Source organism: Euwallacea fornicatus, chromosome 32 (genome assembly GCF_040115645.1).
Source record: "Euwallacea fornicatus isolate EFF26 chromosome 32, ASM4011564v1, whole genome shotgun sequence".
Lineage (NCBI taxonomy): Eukaryota > Metazoa > Arthropoda > Insecta > Coleoptera > Curculionidae > Euwallacea > Euwallacea fornicatus.
The window spans coordinates 1,303,917-1,328,708 of NC_089572.1; the positions used below are offsets into that span (position 1 = coordinate 1,303,917).

The 24,792-nt window shown below is 37.0% G+C and overlaps 2 protein-coding genes across 5 annotated transcripts in view; one reads left to right on the forward strand and one right to left on the reverse strand.

The window, feature by feature from the left end:
• Positions 1 to 73: 73 nt before the first annotated feature.
• On the reverse strand, positions 74 to 3,546 carry LOC136348174 (uncharacterized). Its single transcript, XM_066298795.1, has 3 exons — positions 3,385 to 3,546; positions 965 to 1,115; positions 74 to 905 (listed from the first exon to the last, which is right to left on the reverse strand). Exons 1-3 carry the CDS (start codon positions 3,469 to 3,471, stop codon positions 511 to 513), a joined length of 633 nt encoding a protein of 210 aa, XP_066154892.1. The 5' UTR covers positions 3,472 to 3,546; the 3' UTR covers positions 74 to 510.
• A 2,438-nt stretch (positions 3,547 to 5,984) lies between these two features.
• The window catches only part of LOC136348422 (GTP-binding protein GEM), a 36,599-nt gene continuing 17,791 nt past the window's right edge, over positions 5,985 to 24,792 (forward strand). For 3 of the 4 annotated variants that reach the window (XM_066299218.1, XM_066299215.1, XM_066299216.1), the window contains exons 1-3: positions 5,985 to 6,221; positions 8,295 to 8,537; positions 16,855 to 16,875. In XM_066299218.1, coding sequence (XP_066155315.1) covers positions 6,020 to 6,221; positions 8,295 to 8,537; positions 16,855 to 16,875 — 466 coding nt within the window. In that variant the 5' untranslated portion in view covers positions 5,985 to 6,019. The remainder of the gene's footprint in view (positions 6,222 to 8,294; positions 8,538 to 16,854; positions 16,876 to 24,792) is intronic. The other variant, XM_066299217.1, reaches the window with a different exon arrangement.

The window sequence follows — 24,792 nt, forward strand, 5'->3', positions numbered from 1 at the left end:
CCTGCAGCGCTACGACCCCAGGGGTACGTGGATATGTATTTCACCTAATCCTCTCTAAAAAAAAAAGAAAGAATAATTAATAAACTTCCATGTTCACAAGAGAGCACCGACGGAGAAATATCCCCATTACGCGTTTACAATTATATAATTCGCTATCAAGTAGATTTAAATTTATAGAATGCTTCGAAATGCTTAAACGAGAATTAAAAAAATTACAGTATTAAAAACATATTTAAAATTAATACTATTCTGGTACTACTAGGCCTGGCATGGGATATACTAACTTTTAGCATTCTCGAAGGGCGAAGGCTGGTCACGTTCGTGACGTCATAGATCATTAATCTGACAAATACATTATTGTCTACTGAAGTACAAAATGTTAATACATGCCAAAAGCCGCGCACACTGTATGTTAACGTTTCTACGGACACTATCTTCTTCTATAGCCAGAGTAATTTATAGCTACGTAATCGTAATTATCAGCAATACGCTCTATTACTACGCTAATTACTAGTAGACAATGCCCAGCTGCGAATCACGTAACCTGGAGTAGTCTTTCCTCCTTTCCCTTAGTTGCTTCAGGATTTCGTGCAATTCCACCAATAATATCAGGAGCCCGGTCAGTGTGAGAAGCCCCAAGAACCATTTAAAATAGAAGAAATTCAGAATAATGTACTCTTGACCATCGACCATGAATGTAGTCTTGTTCATACTGACTTTAACATTAGTGTTCAACAACAGAACCGCAGTTCGACATACAGGAACTAAATTCTCGTCCAGCCCTTCCAAAACTACCACATCAAACTCTTTTGAGAGGGGATTAGAAGAGATCAATTTCAGTTCTACTTCCCTGAGATTGTTCTTACTGGCTTCTCCTAAGTAAATGGCATAGTCTGCATAGTTATCTACAATAAAGCTAATTACTTGGAAAATCCTCGGAATAATAAAATCTACTAGATCTTACCAGAAGTGACGACTAGATACATATCGTCAGTTAAATTACTGATCATGATTGAGTCTTCTGGAAACTCTATGGAGAAGTTGCTTGCTATGTTGGCTTTATACAAAGGTTGTGTGAATATGGTGAAGGGGATATTGCTTGATAAGAGTTGATTCTGGAACAGTTAGTTTATTTAGGTAAGTTAGTTACGAAGGCTGGGAAGAGCTGTAAATGGTTAGCTCAGATTAGGATTCCAAGAGGGATTAGGAAGGACGGGATAACACGAGAATCTACAGGGTATTCCTTAATGCCGCGCTAACATTTCAGGGTGTGATACCTCGGGTTATTTTTTTATGAAAATTTCACATGAACGTGCGTCTCTAACGGCCTAAATTTTTAGCTGTGAGTTGACATTTTTCTTTTCAAATTGTAATTTTTCTATTCTTTAGAAAATACTTTAGATATTACATTCAATTTCGGTGTGTGTTGGTAGGATATGAAAGCCCGTATTTTAATTAGAAAAATAATTCTATCGATCAACCAGTGGCGTCCCTGCATGCATGTTTTCTGATATTATTAAAAAAAACTGATACGTCACTGGCACTTTTTCACGAGAGTATTTTTCTGATTAAGCTGGTTTACATGAAAAACGGTCCTCACGCTTTTCTCGTTAGAGGATCCGTTTTTGATTAAAACATTAAAAATTGCCTTCATTAATTTGTTTGTTTTAAGAGATTATTATAAGTTATTATCGTATATTAAATATTAAATAATTCATAGTGTATTTTAAGATACCTTTTTTATGTAGAACTGGTCAGCCTGGTCGGAAAAAATAGCCCAGCGAAAAGATATCAGAGGTGTATAACATTTTTCGTAAATAATATCGAAAGACGTGTATTTAAGGATGCAACTAGTTAAGGAATATAATTAATTTCCTCATTAAAATACGGCGTTTTATGCCTTGTTACCATAAACAAAAGTTTAAAGCAATTTTTAAAATATTTTTTGAAAAATTTAAAAATAACTGTTCAAAAAGAAAAATTTCAACACTCAGTTAAAAATTCGGATTATTGCAGTTCATATGAGTTTTTCTTCATAAAATGACCTGAGAAATCACATCCTGAAAAATCAGCACACTAAAGAGCACCCTGTATGAGGATATGTTTTCCTACTGTCAAGAATAAATGGGGTCAGATATTGATGACTTTTCTGGAAAGGCAATTCCAGGTTGCTAAATTGTTACAGGAAAAAAACAACTGAAAAGTAGTGTAGACCAAACTGGGGCAAATTCGAGATAATTGAATAAGAAATGGATCAGAAGATCTAGAACAGATTAGAAATTAGCACATTGTACGCTTACGTTGGCTTACTGACGTTGGTGTATCCTGGAAATCCTGTTAAGGACAATCAGCCAGAAACTGATGTTAGCAGGATCAGAAGCTAGTGAGCTGGTTTGGCATAAATCACATTTAACCTAAGAGTCCTTCAGTATTTTAGAGAGATTTTTTTATGTGCATCAGAAAAATAGTTATGAAGAAAAGAATTAGAAATTAAGGATCAGAAATTGAGTTACGATGAGGCGAACTTGGTGCGCCGATTACTCACAACTGTAACTCAGAGAATTGTTCAGCATTCTGGAAGTACTCTGATGATTAATCAGGAAGATCGACGTAGAGGGAGAACTGATGTGAGGAGGGCCGGAAATTGATGTGAGGAAGGTGAAAAAAGGAAAGTGGGACGCAGCTGGTGCGTTCGTAAGGCGCAAATGCAATCGGCTAGTAGCTTTTCAGTGGAGCCTCTTAATCAGGGAGGTTGAAATGGAAAGTGTCCACAAGGGTTGACGTGATGAGGTGCAATAAACAAATTTGAGTAAGAGCTGTTTAGTGACCCAGTTTGAATCCCCCTCCCTCGTTACGATTCCAGTTTCCCCCCATTGTCCATTGTCGCTAAGATCTCACGTGGCAAGCGATTTCGGACCAAATTGCGCTTAATTTTAACGATATACGATATTGGTGATGACTAAACCTTGTTTCCAGAACTAGAGTTAAGATCCATATATTTTACATAATACATAATCAATAGTACGGCGTTTATGAATAGTTTTAAGGTTTTTAAATGAGATTTTGATAATATCTTTCGTCATATTATTTCTAATGCATTTTTTCATTTCCTGTCCATTACTTTATTTAGAATGACGTGGAACTTATACTGCAGCTGAGAGCCACTTCGAAACATTTACAGGAGTTTTTGTGAGACAAAAGCTCGTTCTAAGAGGATTAAAGCGCTATGGTAAGTACAACAGTACAATTACACATACAGTTCCAAACCTGTATTTGTAGAAGCGTAACACCAAAATGTAATAAGAATTCATTACCGTAGATAAACATTAACTAGTTGGAGAAGAACGCGTGTTAATGGAAATATTGGTTGGTACTAATGCTCACCTCATCATTGATTAAGTTGTTCGATACTGGAACGCCCGCCACTGAGTGATAACCCCATATTGTTATTGTTAATAAGAATAAACGCATTTTACTGTTTTAAAAAGTGAATGTGGTATGTACTGGAACTTACATGCTCCAATAATAGGATCTTAATGGTGTTCTAGAAAATGAATTATTCTAGTAATGTTTGGATTTTGATAAGATTATTTAAGCCTGATATGAGGCCTGATACCAGATTTCATATATATATATGAATATATATATACACATTTGTATGTATATATAATTATTTATATATATATATATAATTATTTATATATATATATATATAAATATATATATTGGATAATATTATTTACGTGTGTATATATATACATATATATAGTACAAATTACTTAAATTTCTAGTCACGTCGCAGTCTTCATATAAGCATTGGTGCCACATCTTTTCAAAATTAGTGTGTTGCAGGAATTTGTCGAAAGACGTTGAAATTTGGAGGAATTTTGGGGAAAACTGAAACTGAAAAGGAGCGTAATGCCGAGTTCTCGCTCTTCACGGAATAGATGCAACTGCCCATGTACCTTAATATTTTAAATGAAATTGTTTGATTTAAGGCAGAAATTCATAATATCGAAATCAAGAATGTATTAGAAAAAATAACCGGTGGAATTTTGCGGAGGTATTTTTCCCTGCAGCGCTAGGGAATTATATCTAAACACTGAAAGTTTATGTGTGTTCAGTGAACAAATAAATTTAAGATAAATTTATCTCAATTATATCATAATATGTTTAAGCTTCCAATTACCTTATGGCCCACTTTACTCAGCATTAAATACATTCCATGGTTAAAGTAAATAGGTCTACATATATACAGGGTGTCCGGTTTATTTGTAACAGCATTTTAACCACGTATTCTACGCATAAAAATAACATTAGGCTCCTATACACACTATATTCACGAATTGCTTTGTTAAGGAAATACAGGGTGTTGAAGTTTCATTTTTTTTTTTCAATTTATCTTTTATAGCTCCTAAAGTTTTTGACGTGTTTAGTTAAAATTTTGAGCATAAGTTATTCTTTAAGGACTACATAGTTAGAGAATGTTATATGATCGTAAAAATTTACAGGGTGATATTTCTGGGGGTTACGACCCATTTTATAGCCCAAAACTTTTGCGCTGCACCGCTTAGTACTCAATTTTAGAAATTTTAATTGTTTGTTCAATATATAAACTTTTATGTGTTTCAGACCATTTTAGCCTCCGCCACCTTTTTTCAGTTATTTGCAAAATGGTGAAGTGATGCATGTTACTTTTTTCATCCAGTAGATTCAGTTGGTTTTTAACATATCAGCGATACTTTTTTCAATAACAAAATAATTTAAATCAATATCAGTAATAACTATTAAAAAAATTGTTCGAAAGAAGATTACGTTCTGCACATAAATTAAAACGTCTCCATAAAGATAGCCGAACATCCTTCAAGTTCTAAGTGGTAATTCTTAGAGTAGAATTCTTTATTAGCCTTATAAGGTATTCTTGCGAGTTTAAAGGAGTAGAGTACACATTTTGCTTCATAAACATCCCAATATAAAAGTCTAGAGGTGTTAGATCGAGCAATCGAGGAAGCCAAGCAATTGGTCCTCCATGACCTACACATCTCCGTGGACAGTTTGTATTTAGTCAGTTTCGCACTACTAAACACGAATATGAATAATATCCGTCTAATTATGCTGTTAACTTATGCTCAAAAGTTGAGCTAATTAAAACTAATCATAATATAACAAAAATAATTATCGTTGCCTCATATAACGATTCACCAAGGTTGTGAAGTACATTATTCTATTTACTCAGCTCGTTTATTGTAGTTTTATTGTTTGCTAAACAACATGGCTTTGGCACCATAAATTTTAACATAAGGTATCCATTTCAACACCCACTGTTCCTTCCTTTGACAGTGAAATGAGAAAAATCCTGAAACCAGCAATAATATTTTCAAAGGGGCCTACAATGGCGCTAGCCATACCTTTCAGGCCGCAAAGACTCCCTCCCCTCTCAGGTCACATCGACACGTTTTTAAAATGATCAAATGGACACCTTTGCAATGGAAAACTCTGTGATATCGTATATATTTTCCATTGCACGTGTGTACTTACATTTACTTCCAGCAATACTATTTGATATTTACGACATAAAATAATTTAATAAAAAAAGCTTTTTGTCCATAAAGCACTGATTCCCAGCCATTTTGGTATTGGCAGGCTCCACGGCGGTAGGTTATTGTTTTCCAGCTATTATGAGAAATTCCAGCTGTTTGATAAACTTCTTAATATTTCGGGAATTTTTTTTTATTGAAGCTTAGCAGGGCGCAGACCCGAAAAGACTGCTACCCAGGCGATCTAGCAACCTTCAATAGTGAATAATATATACGTAACGGAGCGCCTTCCAGAAAGACCAAACGCGATTAATTCAATTTTATTCCCGAATAAATCTGGTTACCCAAAGCCCTTTTTGGAATCATCGGAAACCTAAAGCAAACGCAGCAAACTGCACCTACAATTCGGCAACGTTGTCCAGCTCGTCATCAAAATGCAAACGGTGGCGTCGCGACGCTCCTCGCCGGCGTCAGTTTTCGCCATGACGGATGATAGGCCGCAGCGCGTTCCTCGAACGAAAGGCCGATCGGCCTCGATTTGCGCCACCGGTAGTTCCAGCATGGAGGCTATCCCGCCAGCGGGTGACGGTACCCCGATCCAAAGGAGGAGGCGACCCGCCACCCGATCCCAAAGTGCTCGGATGACTAATAGAAGAAGCGTGAGAAATCGAACTGCCCAACAAGGTAAAATTCTTCATTTGAAAGGTTAAATTTTTTAAAATTTTCGAACGCTCCGCATTCTCTTGAGAACGTTTTATTAACTTGAGCCCCCCGACCAGTTCTGGAAATATCTGAAGCATGATTCTTCTCTTTCAAGTCTCGAAATTTGATTCAACTATTTATAAATTTCAAGACTAATAAAAGCTAGAACTTGCCATTTTCCTGGAAAAGTTGTAAATCTATTGCCTTTCATTCCGCTTCTGGTCTAGATTAACATGGAGAGGTTTCGTCAGTCAGAATTACCCAGTTCGATTCAGAAGAACTATTCGGAAACAATATGTAAAGTCGCTTGTTCTTTCTTCTGGAAAACACAATTTTCATGGTATGAACATTTCTAAGAACTCTGGATAGAATTTTAGCTATTCGAGAAAGAAGTCCTTTCATATTTTCTGGAAATCCACTTACTTAGGCGTCCATATTCCACCTAATTAAATTTACAAATGTTTCTCAAATATAAAGAAAATTATTAAAAATCAAACATTATCCTAACTCCTGGAAAATGTGACTTTAAATCAAATTCTGGATGATCCGACACGTACGCTAACTGACTCCTGCAACAGTTAACGATCTCATTATACATCATGTGGGCTTCATTGATATGTTTTATTTCTCTTAGAGCGTATAAGATGTCAATTTTTCATTTTATTAGCTCCCAAAATACCTTCTTGGGAATATATGACCTAAAGTCCCCTCCATCCAAATCCATCGCTTATCTTTAGGCATGGATTATTGCCTTAAAATAACATTACGCCAACGTAACCTCAAGAAATCAAGACGATGAAAGTCTTTATTACGTTACAAGCGAAACGGTGTTGAAATAAATATGAAACCGGGATATCAAGCATTTTTGGAGATGAATGTCACCTTCAATCTCTCCCAATTCTTTAATTTGTCAAGATCCTGGGAAAACCGACGCCACTGATGGAACTATGAATTTTCTTTAAAATTAGAAGATTCTTTAATTACCTCGGTGGCGTACAATAATCAATTCCGCGATTATCGTTATTGATTTGACTTAATTTTCAAATATACGTATTTCGCGTTTCCACGCCACTGCATTTTATAGTAAAAGGGGGAAAATCGATATGAATCATTTTACAAAGATTTACGCACTCTTTGGAATGTTGGAGTGAAATAGGACGTTTATTTAGCGTTTAGAAGGGGTTAACGTAGACAAATTCTTCGCTTTTTCATTTGCATTAATGATTCGTATAGTTGCTACAGAAGTATCTATGCCACTGCATTTTATATTAACGGATCGAGAATTTTTTCACAAAATTGCCATATTCGCCTAAAGGTTTCAGCACAAGAGATGAAATATTTATGAGAATTTCTCTGCAAGAATTGTCTTGATGAGTTTGTCAGTGGCGTAGAGAATTCATTTTATAAATTGCATCTTGTTACCTCAAAAATATTTACGCCACTGAATTCTATATCCAGAGATTAACATTTTATGGGAGTCACTTCGCCGAAATGTTCATGCTCTGCTGTACGAAATTAATTAACTTAAGGTTTGGAAGGTGTCTTCCCTACTTTATTTTTAATAATTTAGCAGTACCCTACTAAAGTTGTTACGCCACTGTTCCGTGTGTCCAAAGATATATGTAGTATGTGTAGCATTTATAGGAATCTACTAGAAGACAATTTTGTGTTCATCTGAAGGCTTCAATGACATGTGTAATTAATTCGCTTATAATGAGATATAGTAAAGTAAAAGAGTAGAGAAAGTACCGAAGTATCGCTTTTCTAGCGTTTTCAACTTCAAATTTAAAAAATCCTCAATACTTTCTACGCTGCTGCTTTTTATGCCAAGAAGTGAATTATTCAGATTTTTCTCAGTGCTTTATGTGCGAACTACAGGATTTATTGATATGTTGCCTATAGAGTGCCAAGTCAAGTCTTCCTCCTGGAATATCAGTCTTTAACGCTTTGAAATCTATATAAATTCTAAATTCCTGGACGAATTCTTATCGATACCTAGTTTAATCGTGCCTGCAGAAACGCACTCAATAATCCCTTTTATTTTTATTATTTCAGCTAATGCAGACCGAGTTCAATCCAACAGCGAACCCAAACTAACCGAAGACTCCACCCCTGATATCTCCCCCAATATCCGCAGGAAAGGGTCGCAGCGAAGGGGCACTTCGGTGTACCAGAGAAAATCCACCGCTTTTCTGGACGTACCAGAGACAAAAAAGGCGAGTGCCAGTCATAGCAATACTGAGGGAGAGGAGGATGAGGACAGCTATAGGTTGAGGAGTTTTAGTTTCACATCTAAAGGTAACATTCCGTCAAGAGATTCTTGGTGATGTGGCGTTAGGTGTTTACTATTTTATAATACATAAAAAATGCAGAACAAGAGATGTACTTCTGATTATTAAACTAAGCTAAAGTGAATATTTTTGCCTGACTACGCCAGTGGTTGACATTTGATATGTTGTAAAATCAGTGACTGAACATGTTTTTTTCTAAAGCAACTATTACTACAGAAAGTTGAACCTCGAATACGTAACATTCGCCTGTTATAAATTATAAAATAATCCTGATACGCCTCTGATTTGATTACTGCAGTGTGTTCTGCAATGATGATCATTCAGAATTACAATTTTTGAGGTTAGAGTGGCGTGCCTGTATTTAGCCACTTTTTAAGCGTTGGTCCGAAATATGAATTTTTAGAATTTCAATAGACGCCCAGCTAGAAAATTATAATCGACGCCCCTGGGTTGATGGGATGATCTATTCGTCCAAGTCGCAGTTGAGAACATACTCATCTCCCTCAGTCCCATCAAGGCGAACTTCTAGATTCTATTGGTTAGCAACCTGGCACGTGATTTAGGTACATTTTTAAGATGAAGACACGAACTTAACCTGTAGAAATACAGTGACGCCCCTGATCAGGTTATTCATAGCGAAGAAATTGAACATTCCGAAACCGCATTTTACAACATTTCAGTGGGGTAGTTTGTCCCGGTTGTAATCGCCTTCGGCACTACTCGAGAGTGACAGGACTTGGAAGTGTGGCAAATGACATTAGAAGGCACCTCGTGATTGACAGTTTTGATGTAACGTCATCGGAGGTACAGCAACGTTTCCAAGAACCGAAATTGCTGCTGTTTCGCAAGGTCTTAAAGATATTGTAAACAATTTGCTTTTCCAAAGAAAAGCACGGCTATTTTCGTAGGTGAATGCATGACATCGATGATAATAAAATTGCCCATGTCACTAGGAAGTGCCACCAATTTTGGCTCTTTGACAATACACCGAAGGAAACGAAAATATCCCGGACATTAAAACTGATTTAGGCCGATTTGATGTGGGCGATTAGTTAATATAAACCATAACTTTCGCGAATTATTATTAAATAGTAGTTGTTGCCTCCCGGTAAAGGAGAGAGGAGAAATTGCAATTGAACCGCCGTTAGGAGTTATTTTCGACCGACCTCGAATGAAATCCTCAAAGTTCGCATGTTAACAATAATAAACACGAAATCCGCCAAGAGCAAATACGACAAACCATAAACAAACTTTAAGTGTTTTCCTGTATGTTGGTTACTTTAGGTTTATGACTGGGGACGAATTGTTGACACCTTATTTTGAAAATTACAAATGTCCATGAACTAGCGACGTAAAAAATTGCGTTCCCTGTTAATGGAAAGACCATTAAGAAAATCGAGATTAAAAACCAATCCACGAACAACTTGCACTTTTTATGTCAGAAACAGACCGCGCCCCAATTGTTCACATTAAAATGACTGGAAAGTGCCTTTAAAGGACGCTAAGATTAGAGCTCAAGGGCGGGGTGAAAAAGCAGAAATAAAAATTCAATTTACAACAATCAGCTATTGGAGAATTCTCTAAACTCTTCTGTTAAACCCCCTTTGTTCTAAAAATAGAGCTCGTAGCACCATCCCTCTTGATGACGCGTCAAGGCTAGAATTGCATATCGTCACCTGAATGCAATAATTAAGTGCTTGAAAAATATGTATTTTGAGATATGACGAAAAACGAGGTTCGTCAAATTCAAAATGTCCGTCTTTTATCCATTTCATTTCACGTTTCATAAACCCACCGACTTTTTGTATGATAAAATACATACGGGAAGTGAACAAATAACTGGATGATTAAGAAAACCCCAAAAGTCGACTTACCTATTTGTTACATTCGGGCGATGTTATCAAAATTGGCAATTTGCACAAGTTATGAAAAGCGACGTGATGCAGATGTGTTTCAGCGCAATTTTTGAAATTTTGCACTGAACATCTCTTTTTAATGCAGAAAAAATGCAACGAATACAGCATGAAGAGGCCATGAACGTCCGCAAATATTGATAAATTTAAAATTAAACAAGTTTTGATCTCAGGTACGATGGTAGCAAGCCGTTTCCGTATCCTCAATTACAGCGAATTTAACCGAGTTTTTAATTAGTAAACTTACACAATTTATATCAGAGAATTACAACGAGACACGCCACTGAATTGTTGCAAAATATCGCTTTATGTTATTCTTTACTAGAGGCAAAAAGGGCCAAAAGTGTTTTAGTTGCCAATTTTGGGACATTGGAACGAGGCACACTAATAAATCGGTAAATTTTTTATTAATTACAGGGTGTTGTTTAAGCGAATGGCCAAACCTCAAGGGGCGATTCTAAGACAAAAAGGTTGTGCAAACGTTGGTTCGGTAATGCTTCATTTTCAGCACATGAGGTGTAAAACATAAAAAAAAAGTTATTTTGTAAAAACTTTAATAATCCTTTAGCCGATTTCATTGAAAATCGGCAGAGTCTTTATTGATATTATTGTTATTTATGCGCCACTGACCTTTTCAAGCTTTTACATTTTTATTTTATCCGCATTAAGCAACTAAAAATACATCTCGATGCGGAAAAGACAACAGGCGAAAAAGTTGTATTTTTAGTTGCTTAATGCGAGAAGTGATAGAAATTTAAAAAAAAATCAAGGGCGCATAAATAACAACAATAGATATGAACAACATTACCAAATTTCAACAAAAAGGATTAAAACTTTTGGGAAAAAACGATTAAAAAAAAGTTTTGACCCCCTGTGTTTCGAATCAAAGCATTATCGCACATATATTTATATGAATTTTTCGTCTTAGAATCGTCCCTTGCAGTTTGGGCGCGCACTGAAATAACACCCTGTATCCCCGCATTCGCCTTTGGCTGTAAAATCTCGGGAGTGTAAGCAGCGGCAATTGAATCAGCAAATTTTATAGAAAAAGCGGACTTTTGAGTGATTTTTTTAAAATTCGTAACGCAGACGCAGGGCAAAACGTGCCACTGCAATTTGACATTTGACACAGACAATTTGACGCAAGAAGTCAATGTGTCATCGTGTTAAAAGAGCGATTAGTGTTCTGATTGGGTAAAACTCAAGAGAGTGCGGGAAGCAAGAGTTGGAAGAGTGCAAGTCACCAAATAAAAATGTCATTATTTTGGGGTCAATTTTGAAAAGTCGCAACACAGATACGCCACTGAAATCGTGTTTAATGCTAATAATAGGGAATCCGGCTTTGAACGAAACTAGCGGCGTAGACAGGAGAACGCAGCGGATCATCAAGTAAAGAACTAAAAATCAGATTTTTTAAATTAAAATTTAAGAAAATTTCACCTGCAGATCTAAAACTCTGTTGATGACAATCAGGGGCGTTCAACCTCCATCAGCCCAAATAAAAGATTCCTTATAAATAGCAAACTAAGTATCATTCTGTAGTTAACCTCTGCATTGATCATTCAGATAATAAGTTAGCACACATGGGCGTATCACAAGGTTTTCGGTTCCTCAATTTCCAGACGCAAAACACGGCTGATAACTGGGAAAGCCATATATTTGAAGCTTCCTACAGGCACTTAATGTTTTTTAATATACTTAGGTTTACGTTACCCTAGAGGATTTACCCAAAAGTTTCGAAAATGGGCCATAAATTAACGATCATGATGAGCTCCATAGTCAAAATAAACAACCTCAAACGTGCTGATTATAACATATGGTCCGATAATTCAATTAAAACGAAATGGTTTAAGGTAAATTTACACGAATAGCACTAAAATAACCGATGGCGATTTTTAAATTTCTGGATAGGTGTCAAGGTGGCATCCAAATAACCGTGGGAAAACTGGGTCGTGAGACGATTTCGAGAATCCCCCAATTAACCACATACAAAAATATACAACAAAGCGAATGTTTGCAATTGAACATTCCCCTTTTCGCACGAGTTCTAGTGATTTCGTACGTAGAAATGATAGTGATCACATTTTTACACGACGTAAACATAATCAACCAAATCACGGGAGATTCTCGACGGTGCAAGTCATCAAAGCGTAATGAGGTGTTAATGATGTAAAAATAGGAGCGAAGTGCCAAGAGAGATTTTTTATAGGAACTAGACGTGTGCCAATAAGCATTGTTCGATTGAGCATTTTTTCCCAAATACTCCTGGTTAAACAGCAGTCCAAGTTGGTTCCTGTTGAAGATATAGGCGACTTTTAAATGAACATGTGTAAAAACAATTTTGGAAAATTTGGCCGGTAAAATACGCCACTGTCATTATGCAGGGTGTCCCACAAGTGTTTCATTATATTTCAGTGGGTAATAGTACATTGAAAAATAATATGACTCCCTATATAAACCATATTCCAATAATGCTTCATTAAGAAGATACAGGGTGTTAAACTTAAAACACACCTGGAATATTTCAACGTATCAGAGTATCAATGAACAGGCGAGCTCAATTATGTATTGAACAAAATGGCCGCCAATTTGAACAATTTCTATAATGTTATAGCAAATTAATAATATTTAAAACAAACTTAATATTATTAAAACCGTTTAGAGAATATCGTTCATATAGACGGTATTCGATTTTTTACTGGCAAACGATACGTCGGACGAAAAAGAGTCAAGTGAGCATTTTTCTTCTAAATGAAATTAAACTTCTAAAAATAATTTTTATTTTGATAAAAAGCAGTGGCGCACCGTGTTTTTCTTTAAAAATGTGCTGAGAGGTGTCCGTACGCACGTCACTGGTGAAACGAAAAATAGCCCTTTTGCATAAATAAATGCGTCTACATTAACTCTCAAAACATGCCAAATTTCACTTACATATCTCAAACGGTTTTGAATATATCAATAAAAGTTAGATTTTTTAAGTAAAGTTTAACACCCTGTATCTTTTTAATGAAGCATTATTGGAATATGGTTTATATAGGGAGTCATATTATTTTTCAATGTACTATTACCCACTGAAATATAATGAAACACTTGTGGGACACCCTGTATATATATATATATATATATATATAAAAACAGGGGCGTCGAGAACGCGGTTCAAAGGTGTTACTCGGCCATTTTTCAATTTTTGAAATTTTTTTCAAAATCGTCTACAACGCCGGAACAGTTGGGAGGGCAAGTTGGGGCTTGAACCAGGCGCGAATCGAAATTAGGCTACAAGGCCCCAAGTAAATCTAGTCTGGAACGTCTAATTTTTTCTTTTCATGGTAAAAATACGGAAATTTCGCTTGACGAAACAAATTAAAGTACATTGGACCAAATTCGAAAAATAGAACAAATGGACATGCTACAGAATATACAAATTGGGGCTCTAATTTATCATATGATGTACTGATTGAGGCATGAGAAACTGTGCATACTTTTACCATGGAAAAGATTACTAAGATCAATATCGAAGGAGCATTTGGAAGTTAGTCGCATTTTTTATTGTTGCTATACAGGAGGTTTTATAAATTTTCTCAAAAAATATTTTCACTCGTAACTTTCCAGTGCCAGTTTGGTTTTCCTCATTTTCCGGCGAAAGCGTAGACTGTTGTGTATGAGCAAGATAACGGGTTCAGAGTTCGAAATTCCAGGACCGTCTTCAAAAAATTTAGTTGCTTTTTCCAGACAGAAAAAATTACCCAGTATTCGAATTTCCGAAAAGACGCTACACACATTTGCTTAAAGTTTGATGAACTAACAGTTGCACCTAATAAACAAATTTGTCACCCCTTCGTTGCTTCATTACTTTCTAAAACAACGAAGTGTACGAAAATGCTACAGTTTTGAATATTTGGACACACCTGCCATCCTTATCTTGAATACAGGATGTTGGATAGATCGAGCTAAATGCATGGAATCTAAAGGTTTCTATTTGGAAAATATCCTTAGTAAGTAATAATTGACAATAGTAAATAGCGAATTTTTCATTTCTCATGTGAAAATGTCGAGTCACTTTCCGACCATTTTAAAAATAAGTTTTCTTTTTCTTTTCCCACGTTTTTTTTTTTTAATTTTAAAATGTTATGTGTACTTGCGAACAACTTTTTCCATTGTGATTCCATTAAATACTGCAGAGTGCTGTATTTTTTTATTAATTGTAATATTTGATTTTCAAATACGGTGGATTTAAGATAAGGTTAGCAGGCATATACAAATATCTAAAACTGAAGCATTTCGTAAACTCCGTTTTTTTCAAAGCGAAAGTGTGATAAATTTATTGGCTATTAATTTATCTAACCTTTAACAAATGTGCTTATCGCTTTTTGGAAAATTTGTATACAAAGTAATATTTTTGCTCCGGAAAAAAGCCATTAAATTTTTTGAGGACGGCTCTGGATTTTTTAAACTCAAAATATATTATCCAACTCATATACAACGGTGAACTCTTCCACTAGACAATGGAAAAAAACCCGGCATTACAAAGTCATAGCCAAAACTATTTTTCGACAAAATGCGTAAAACTTCCTATATACGATAAGGAAAAATGATGATGATGATGATAATGATGATGATGATAATGATGATGATGATAATGATGATGATGATGATGAAGATGATGATGATGATGATGATGATGATGATGATGAAATGCCAGAAAGTTGTTGAAGCTCACTCGATATTTCTCTTTGCAATCTAGTTCCATAGTAGAAGTATGTCCAGTTCTTCATCACCCATCCTGTATAATACCTAGGAATGCGATAACAACGTGCCACGTAGCCAAATTGGAGACTTCACGAGTAATTTATGCCAATTCGTTTGTGTCTTACACACCCTTCCTTGCTCCGTCTCCGAGAAAGTTCTAGTTGGTCCTATTCCCGAGAGCTCTAGGGCTTCATTTAAGAGCATTTTTGAAAATCGCTCGAACAAAGCAGACTACGCCACTGTCACTTAGTAGAAAAGTCTCTTGGCATGAATATCTGGTACATAAGCCTAAAGTGAACTTCTCGAGGTGAATAATGAGAAATAGGGTTCCCACGACAACCAATTTCCAATTATCGAAAGAGAAATCTTTTAAATTAAACCTACATAAAATCTATTTCGATAATTTCGCTTTGAAGAGTCACAGCAGAGTACGTCACTGTAGTTTCGGAAAAAGCAGCTGGTATTAATGTAAAAATTGCAGTCCGAAAAGGGCAGAGGGGTGACTCGGGGAAGTACAAAATTATTATTGTTGAGGTCTAAATAAATCTTTTAAGAAAAACTGAAAAAAATTAGAGGTCACAGTAATCGACCTTTGGTGGCGTGTTTTTGCAGAGAGCACCGTAAGATACTCCCTGCTGAGACGACAATAGCCATAGCTCTCATTGTGCTTAATCCAGAGAGAAGAAATACAATCGTTTTAAATCGACGCATTCATAAGTAATTTGAGAAAAATCGCTTTGGAGATGTATAGCGAAATACGGCACTGCGCTTTTGTACGACACTCCAGTGACGTGCAGTTTTCCATTATCACGATTGTTCATAGGTGGCATCTTTGTGTGGCGAATGCCGCCCGTGCAGAGATGAGCCCGCGGGTGATAACGATGGAACAACAATTTTTTTCTGGAAAATACAAATGAGACGGTTAATTAAACAGAAAAGCAATTTATCCCGAGTCCCGCTTCTGCCGCATAGAAATGCAATTCATTACGAGTCTAATTAACAATTTCTAGACCAGAAATTACATTTTTAATCTACCGGTAAGTGGGTCTAAATGTATGAATTACGTTCAAATACAAAGCTCCCAAAGCTCGGTAAGAGAGTGATAATGGATGCCTTTCAGTTTCTTTTTTTTTTCTTTTTTTTTTCATAAATATGATATAGAACAAGTCTAATGTTTCCTTGAATTTTTCATTTTCTTGACAAAGATGAATTCCGATGTTACGAAACTCGATCGTTTTATCGGCTAAAGCAAGTATTGACATGAACGTGGAATTTATAGTGGGAAAGGTTGAAGTAGAAACGGGCCGGGCAAGGTCTCCGAAAGGTACCGAAAAGAAGAATATTTTTATTTCAAATATTTTAAAGAGACGCCTTTTTCCGAGATTCGTCCATTTTTCATGGAGTTATTTTTAAGCCTGGCAAAACAAACGCACAATGCCAAACGATACGAGCCAGCCATAAGAGTAACACAATGAGCCTCTGGAACTAGACCGAAAAAATAAACTTTCTCCAAATTTATTTCACTTTTCCCTATTGTTTATGTCATAAATAAATTCCCAGATTAAATAATAACGTAAAGGCTTTTTACGCTACATTTCAAGCATGTTATACATTATATTTCAGCTCTATAAAACATTTAATAGTTTTATTTTTTTTTTGTTATAGGAATTTTTGCGAAACACACAGGTGAGTCGTCGTGGTTTTGTTTTGGCTTTTTCGTGTGTTTACTTTGTTGTTCGAACGTAAATCGATAAGTGTTGGGCCCTGAAAACGTCACGAAGGAACCTATTAAAGTACTTAAATACCGCCTTCATTTAAAATCAATTTGACGTTGCTGTGACATCAAAACAATGGCTTTTGTCGTACAGCCCTGGGATGATCTCACGGAATGTCACAGTGACGTCGAGGCCCTGGCCACCTCCAGGCTTCAAAGACGGGCGGGAGAACGAGAGGGAAAGGGACGGAGACATTAAGAAATTAAGAAATAATGTCTAGTTCGGTGTCGCCAAGCAGTGGACCAAATACTGTTAATTGAGGCTTTCAAAGGCTGAGCTAATCATTTGGAGCACATATATTAATGGCCCTCTTTAGATCTAAATAAAACGGTTCACTCCTCTGGTTTTTGAGTACGGGCTATTTGCAATTCCTAGTGATTTTACAATTATGAATTAGAACGTCTCTGGGTCTTTGATCTACTCTCTTTTTACATCGACGCAAGTGATGCCTCTTTGGATTTTTTAAATTCGGCGAGGATAATTACAAGTAGCTGACTTGGGGGCGGCCTTATTACCAAAATTCTCTGGCGTACGAGACTTCTTTGCAATTTGCAGAATTTCCAAAAACTCTATACTGATTCACTGAATTGGGGCCAACTCTGTCTTGGCCATCAAAGACGGGAGAGACGAGTTCCATGAATTAATTCGCACTTCCTCTCGGTCGAAATTTTAATTTTTTAAAGTTCCAACGGTTTCCTTGAGTTTCAAGTGCACATTTGTCACGCCCCTGTACCTAGCAGGCGGCGGCATCTGTCGCAGGTTTCCAAAGTATCAGACCTCCATCTTTCTATTAAAAATTATTGTTGTCATCTCCCGCTTTGTAAATCCCTGGCTTTAATCTGCAGCTACTTAATATGTGAACTCTTTGAGACTGGCAATCTTCAAAAATGAAATTGCTCCATACAGGCAAAAATAAAACAACAAACATGCAAAAACCTGCCCTTTAAAGTGCTTCCACTGCAGCATAAAACTTTTAAATTAAAATTTGCTAATAGGAGGGGCGAGATCTTTCGCTCGGAACAACACACTTTTTAAATAAGTGATTAGATTGAAAGACAACTAGAGAGCCTCTTAAAGTGCGTCGATATTGGATCGCATCCTGGACCACATCTTAGGCAAACAGCGTACTGATCACGTCACAACAAATTGATTACAGCAAATTACTATTTGACATGTTACAGCTGACGCTTGACAAAGGACAATGGCATCCGTTACGCATGTCAATTAGCGACCGGTAAGTGTGGCACAGAGCTAAAAAGTTTATGAACTAATAATAAGTCTGGAAACTTGACTTCTCTAATGTGATGCACTTAAAACAAGCAGCTTTTGCCCGTTTAATCCGAAACGAGGAAAGTTTTAATGTAATCGTGGAGCATCATTATTAGCGGATTAGCGCAATAATGACTACAGAGAGCCAATAAAACCCATTTTAAAGTTTAGAAGCAGCTACTATTTACAAGGTGCATGTGGCAGTTGTGCCAAAGTCGTTGATATATTCCGTAAAGTGATTTAACCTTGTTGCACGTTGGCGACAATGAGTAGCCGTAGCACTCCCTTGGAAGAAGATTAAACTTGTTTACATGGGTTACATGGGCAAACGATGTCGGTAATAACTATCATGCCAACTATTGCTACTCCTCATCATTATGCTCAATTTCAACTTACGTATAAAATACTTGTATGGATAGCCGCTTTTCCACGAGATAACAAAGTTAGTAAGAAGTAATGGAGTTTCGGTAGGGCGCGAAATGGAGTTGTTCAAACTTAATAAAGCTCCTGCCTGTAAGTTTTTGCCGTCGGGCGGCAGTTGCTCTATACACCGGTTCGGCAAAGTTGAAACCTTGTTTTTGAGGCAGCAAGAGGCAGAGATCAATTTTTACGACGTTTTACTCGTTTTCCATTACTGCTTTTAAACCAACAAAAAATACTAGTCGCATTATGATAAATAATGCGATAGTTATTCACGCATAAACGGATCGAAACTGTCAGTTTAGATCCGAGATTACATGGCGAAAACATTGAGTTCACGACCAGCGGGGGTTGTTATAGTTTTTCATGCTAATCTCCTACACGCTAGTAAAATCATATCATACCTAGTTGGTTGATTAAAGGCGGTTGAAAAATGAACAAACGCTATTTTTACTTTACGGGCCGTAAAAATGAAATAATTCCCGCAGAAAGTAACTCGTTCTTGCCGCCATCGGAAATTAAGACGTAAACAAGCAACTATGACGCTTTTGCGTACGAAGCATTTTTGCTTCTTAATGCGCGGGCGCAAAGTGCATCTACCACCCGTTAGTATTATAATTTAATTTCGACATATGAAAGTCACTTTTCGCACTCCTTAGTAGTTAAACAATAATCAGTTAGAAAATCAGACTTTTCTAAAGTTATGAGGAGCGAAGCGCAGATGTTCCGTTATAACACGACAGCTGGGTCCGGAAGGACTGCAAAGGGCAGAACGATAATTGCCGATAATTTTCCGGAAACGTATAATCGAATGGCATTGTCGGTTTTGTGTGTCGGGATTGCGCTAAAAGGCCAATTAATCGGTGTCGTGGAACCTGAGGATCACATTTATTTCTGCACAAAGCTATTTACGGTTATGACGATAGGCGGGTCGTTCTTATTTTCCAAGTCAAAGAAAAACGGCAGATTTTGTTTGAACAATTAATCTCTCTAATTAGTACCTGAATAGCCGAGAGAACTGGTAGAACCCGCTGAAGAACGCACAAGCCACCATGACAAGTGACAATTTAAGCAATTAAAAAGGCAGGAAGAGCGCTCTCCGCACGACGACACTGACGTCGGTTTACTGACTCCTTAAGAAAAAAGAACGCTTCTATGACACCCTTAAATGACAGCCCAACGAAGAACACCAGTCTCCTAGCGGTGATCGGGGTAGTTCCCGGGAGATGGCATCCCTAATTTGATCCAGCTCACAGAGCAAATATTAATACACTAAAATCCGTTAGCAGCCATTAAACATTTGAGTCATCGTTGCCTGCTCCATGTTATAATTCGGTTTATTTCCAACACCGAGATTTAGCTCGGTTCAAATCAATGAATTCCTCTGACCAATTTAATGCAATAAAACAAGTAAAACTAGAGATGTGCAACTGAATCAGAAACTCATCCGAATGTGTCATTGAGTCCATCGGTCTTCGAAGGGTGGCCCCAATGCATCGACTCAAAGACCTTGATATCTCAAAACTTTCTTAATTAATAAACTTCCCATCAAGTTTCGATACTGGCACGATAAACACAGTTTCCCCAGTTTGGAGTGCAACTTTACCTGAAGTGGAATCGCATAAGTCAAAGCAAGATAACATTGAGAGCAATTCGATTCTGCTACCTATTGTCGAGTAAAATTGATTTCTCCATTGGGAATTTCGTATTCTTTAACTTCAGTCATTCTTTACTTTAGCTTATTTTAACTCTACAAAAATGGGCAATTTGCAACAGAAATTATCGAGTTAACACCGTTGATTAAAAGACAAAACAACCGCCTTTCCGGGGGAGAATTGGCCATTTTGGCAGGAACAAAAAAAAACTAGAAAGCCCCCTTTTATGCTTGATGTGCCCTTTAAATTGGACTTGTTAACAGGGCGTCTGCAATGCCGGCACAATAAAGGAAAACGCCGGGATTTTTCCCCGGGAAAGCTAAATGACAAACATTGTTGTTCTATAAAGAAAACTGCAGTTAGTCCGGAACCCTTACGAAGCAAATTAAAAAAAGGAAAACCAATTAGGCAAAGCCTTAATGGAATCTTTACAGTGTAATGATTTCCTGTTTGTGTTTTCTTATATATTCATAAGATGTCCTTGGTGGTTTTTGTAGCTCTGTTGCATCTATCAAGACCTTGCACCCCGCATTATATTATTTTGTAAGTTACAAGCAAATCCAATCTACCGATACAATAACTATTGATTGCTAAGAAAATACAAGAATTCCACTTTTCTACTACCATTTCAAACCAATCCCTTTGGAATTTTTGCCTAGATGGCGACATTGCTGCGACGTCCAAGTCTAACGAATAAGTGCTGTCATATGTCAAACTAAAATCGCATCCATTAATATTTTTTTCTCCTTTAAGCGTGACTCTGTATCGATCCAATATCTTCGTGCATTTCTTGCAGAAAAATACATCTGAATCCACTAAAAGGAGCTCCGATTTGTCAAACCGAAACTATTTCTTGGAAGAAAAGTTTTTGGCCATTTATCAACACACCGCAACTGCAGAGCCTTGTTGAGTGATTATGCAATAAGCTTTGTTTAGTTGTTTAACTTCGCTGTCATTTGTCAAAACGTCAATTACCTCCATTTTTGATTAAATTCTGACATCAAGGTTGCAGTAATACCTTCACACTTATTTTTAGCCAAAAGCAAAGAAGATGGCCACGCTATTAGTTGTAGTTTTGTAAATATTTTTAAATAAATTAACTCTGAGCTGCTTTTACTACGGGTTATCTCTCCTTTCTGTTTAAATACAGTTTCTATTAAACAATTAATTAGAGTTAAGAGAGTTTTTAATGAACTTTCGAAGGGCAGAGGTTCAGATCCGACGAAAAAGTAAATTATTCCAAGTCTCGAAAACAGAAATTCAACTTTCTGTAACAAAGGCGGAAAGTTCGAAGTTATTTGAGGTGTATTTGAGGGTTGTGTTTGTTAAAATATCGGCGTTTTGTGGTTAATGCAATTTTAATGTATACGAAGTCCTGAGTGTATTGACGAAGGTTCTTCGTTTCATGGACCGAAGACGCTTTATTCGGATACGATTCAATGGGGATTTCACTTACAGAATATATTCATAATCACTCTTTAAGTAAATAAAAAAAAATTTGTGTGAACTTTCATCTATCAAATTTCCGGAGTCCATTCTTTGGTTTTACAGGGGATTTGACAGTTAACACCTGTCAAACTTTGACTTCCTTTTCTAAACCGAATATTATGCATGACAGTCTTGACTGCTGCAAGTCTATGTCATGTGTCGAACGTCAAGTTACCCCAATTTGAATTTATACTCGATCAGTTATTGGAGGGCCCTTATCCTGTGGGGTCGAAACGGGAGAGGAAAAGATAATATATTCTTAAGATGTGCCTCGAAGATTTTACAGTTAACGAATTTGGATTTGTGATATTTCGGGAATTTGGGAAACAATCCCATCAAAAATATCCGTAATTAGTCCTGTCTGTGAGGTCTACAAACGTATCTCAACGGGGTAGTACTCTCTCCCCGACGTTCCGGTATACGTCCCCTTTTTTCGCGATGTAAAATTCTCAAAAATACTTGGAGCCTCCTTTTAGATCTAGAGGTTGGAAAGTTTTCTGGAAAACTATAACGTGAAGCACTTTTCGACGATGAAAAACATCGGGAATCCAGATGTTCTTGTTCCATTATCTTTCTTGGCCCCTCCACCGCATCTCCTGGAAGCTGAAGGATTCCGTTTTGTGAAGTAATGCAAATTGCCGTAATAAGCAACTTGCATTCGTTATTAACCGAAATAACCCGTTTCCATTCTCCGTTCCTGAAAAGCAGTGAAGTAGCACGGCAACGCATAAAAGCCTCTTAAAAAGGAAGACCTATCCAGTTCCCCAAAGTGCAGCCCTGTCAAAAGCCCAATAGCATTTCGCTCTATCTAAATAATGAGCGGAGCTGCACAGACATCAGTTTTAAATCGTCTCTTTCAATATTTACAGGAATTTTACCATGAAATTAGCGGCGAGCAGCAGGACTTAAAGGATTTCATTACGGTTTCTCTTTACTTTGCCATTTCAGACTGTATGCACCGCAAAGGGGTTCCCTAATCGAAGCCGAACCGGAGACATTATTCCGAATCTGAAACTTGCTTGTCCCCTCGTATTTATCCTTTCAAGTCGGAAAAAGGCATGTTGCAACGGCTGTGACTCAATTCTATCATTCGCGACATAAACCAGAAATTACGATCCTTTATGTTGCACCATATCCAGGGGAAAACGGGCACAAAACCGAATAGCTGCGGCAGCTGCCGTTAACTCCGTTTATATATCTTCATTTCGGTTGTTCTTTATGCACCAAGTTTTGTATTTAACGTTGGGAAGCTGCCTGGGAGCGAGTAATTGACTTTCTTATTTCATAAGAACCAGGGTGGTTTTCTAATAACTAACTTATGAAGATTTGTAGCCAGAAAGTCGCGTCTATGAAACGCGCATAGGGAATTTAACATATTGCTCGATGTAGTGGAAGTGCAGATAACGAACCGTCCAGAAAACGTATCCAGAATGCCAGACGGTCTCACAGCTGAACGGAACTGTCCTGGTTGATTGCGGGGAGAAGAGCGAGGAAGAGGCAGGGAGGCGGACGATGACGGAGGAAGGGAGACGTCACAGTAGAGTGACGAGCGAGGAAAATGAATTTGGTACGGACTGGCACAGAATAATTTGGACACAGGAGAGCTATACAAGGTGTTACTTAACTACGTGGCCAAATTTCAAGGAGAATTCTTTGAGCGACACTGAGACGAAAAGTTTCTATAAACACGCGTCTGGTGTTGCTTCACATTGCAGATACAGGACGTCAAACTTTTATCAAAATTATTTTTTCGTAAAAACCCTAATAATCCTTTAGTCCATCTTGTTGAAATTTCGCAGTGTTGTTTATGGTAATTGTCATTAACCGTTTTGAAACTTTTTGGAATTTACGCCACCCGAACTATTAAGGAATGTCCCACTGGCAAAAAAGAGGAACAATATGGTACGCGAAGGCTGGGGCCCCACTTCGCTTCTGCATAGTAGCACGCCAATTTCTAGATGCAACTTATGGAGGAAACTGGATGGGCCGCGCGGGACCACTGTCGCGGCCACTCAGGTCGCCGGATCTAAGTCCGTCAGGTTTTTTCGTTTGGAGGCGTGTAAAGTCCTTCATTTATCAAACCTCGGCCAACATTGAGTAATTAATCCAACGGATACGGGATTCACGCAATCAGATAAGATACACCCCGTGAATATTTGAATGTGTTCGGTTATCGATGTTAAAACGAAGTAATGCTTGCAATGAAATTGAAGGAGGCATTCGCAGCAACTATTGTAAGTTTCGTGTTGTTTATTGTTAAATGTTTGTTTAAGAAAAAATGCTTATCATTTGTTTAAGTTTAATTTTAATAAAGAGCTTTTCTTATTTGATTTTTCTTAAATTTTCGGCGTCACTCCTGTGCACGCCTCTAGCAAAAGGAAACAAAACTTTCTAGCTTAAAAGATTAATTTATGCTGCATTAAAAACTCTCGTGAAGCTTTAACGTCGTGTCAGGCTGCCTCTTCTCGTTATTTAGAAGTTGCTTTTAATATGTAACAATAATAACCATAAAAACACTGCTAAATTCCAACAAAATCAGCTACAGGGTTATTAAAGTTTTTACAAAAGAACTTCTTTTTTAAATATTTAACAACTTATATTTTGAAAACAAAGCATTACCAGACTTAAGTTTACGTAAGCTTTTCATCTTAGAATCGCTCAAAAAATCACCACTTGCAGTTTGGCCACGTACTTAAATAACACTTAGCTTAAGGTAGAGAGACCGCCAATAAGAGTCAACGCGTGTTAAAGAGCAGAACGAAAAAGTCTAAAACTAGAGAAACATCAATAACTAGTATTGCGAAGAAAATAGAGATAGCGGCAAATACAAAGACGGCAATGATATAGAAAATAGAGAAACAGAAGAAAATGACAAAGAGTTAGAGAACGAGAGTTTCTGAGTATTGACAAAATAAGAAAGTAAAAGAAGTTGTGAAGGAGTCACTGGAGGAATTAATGCTAAGGATGGAAGTGTTAAAAATATACTGAGAAAAAGT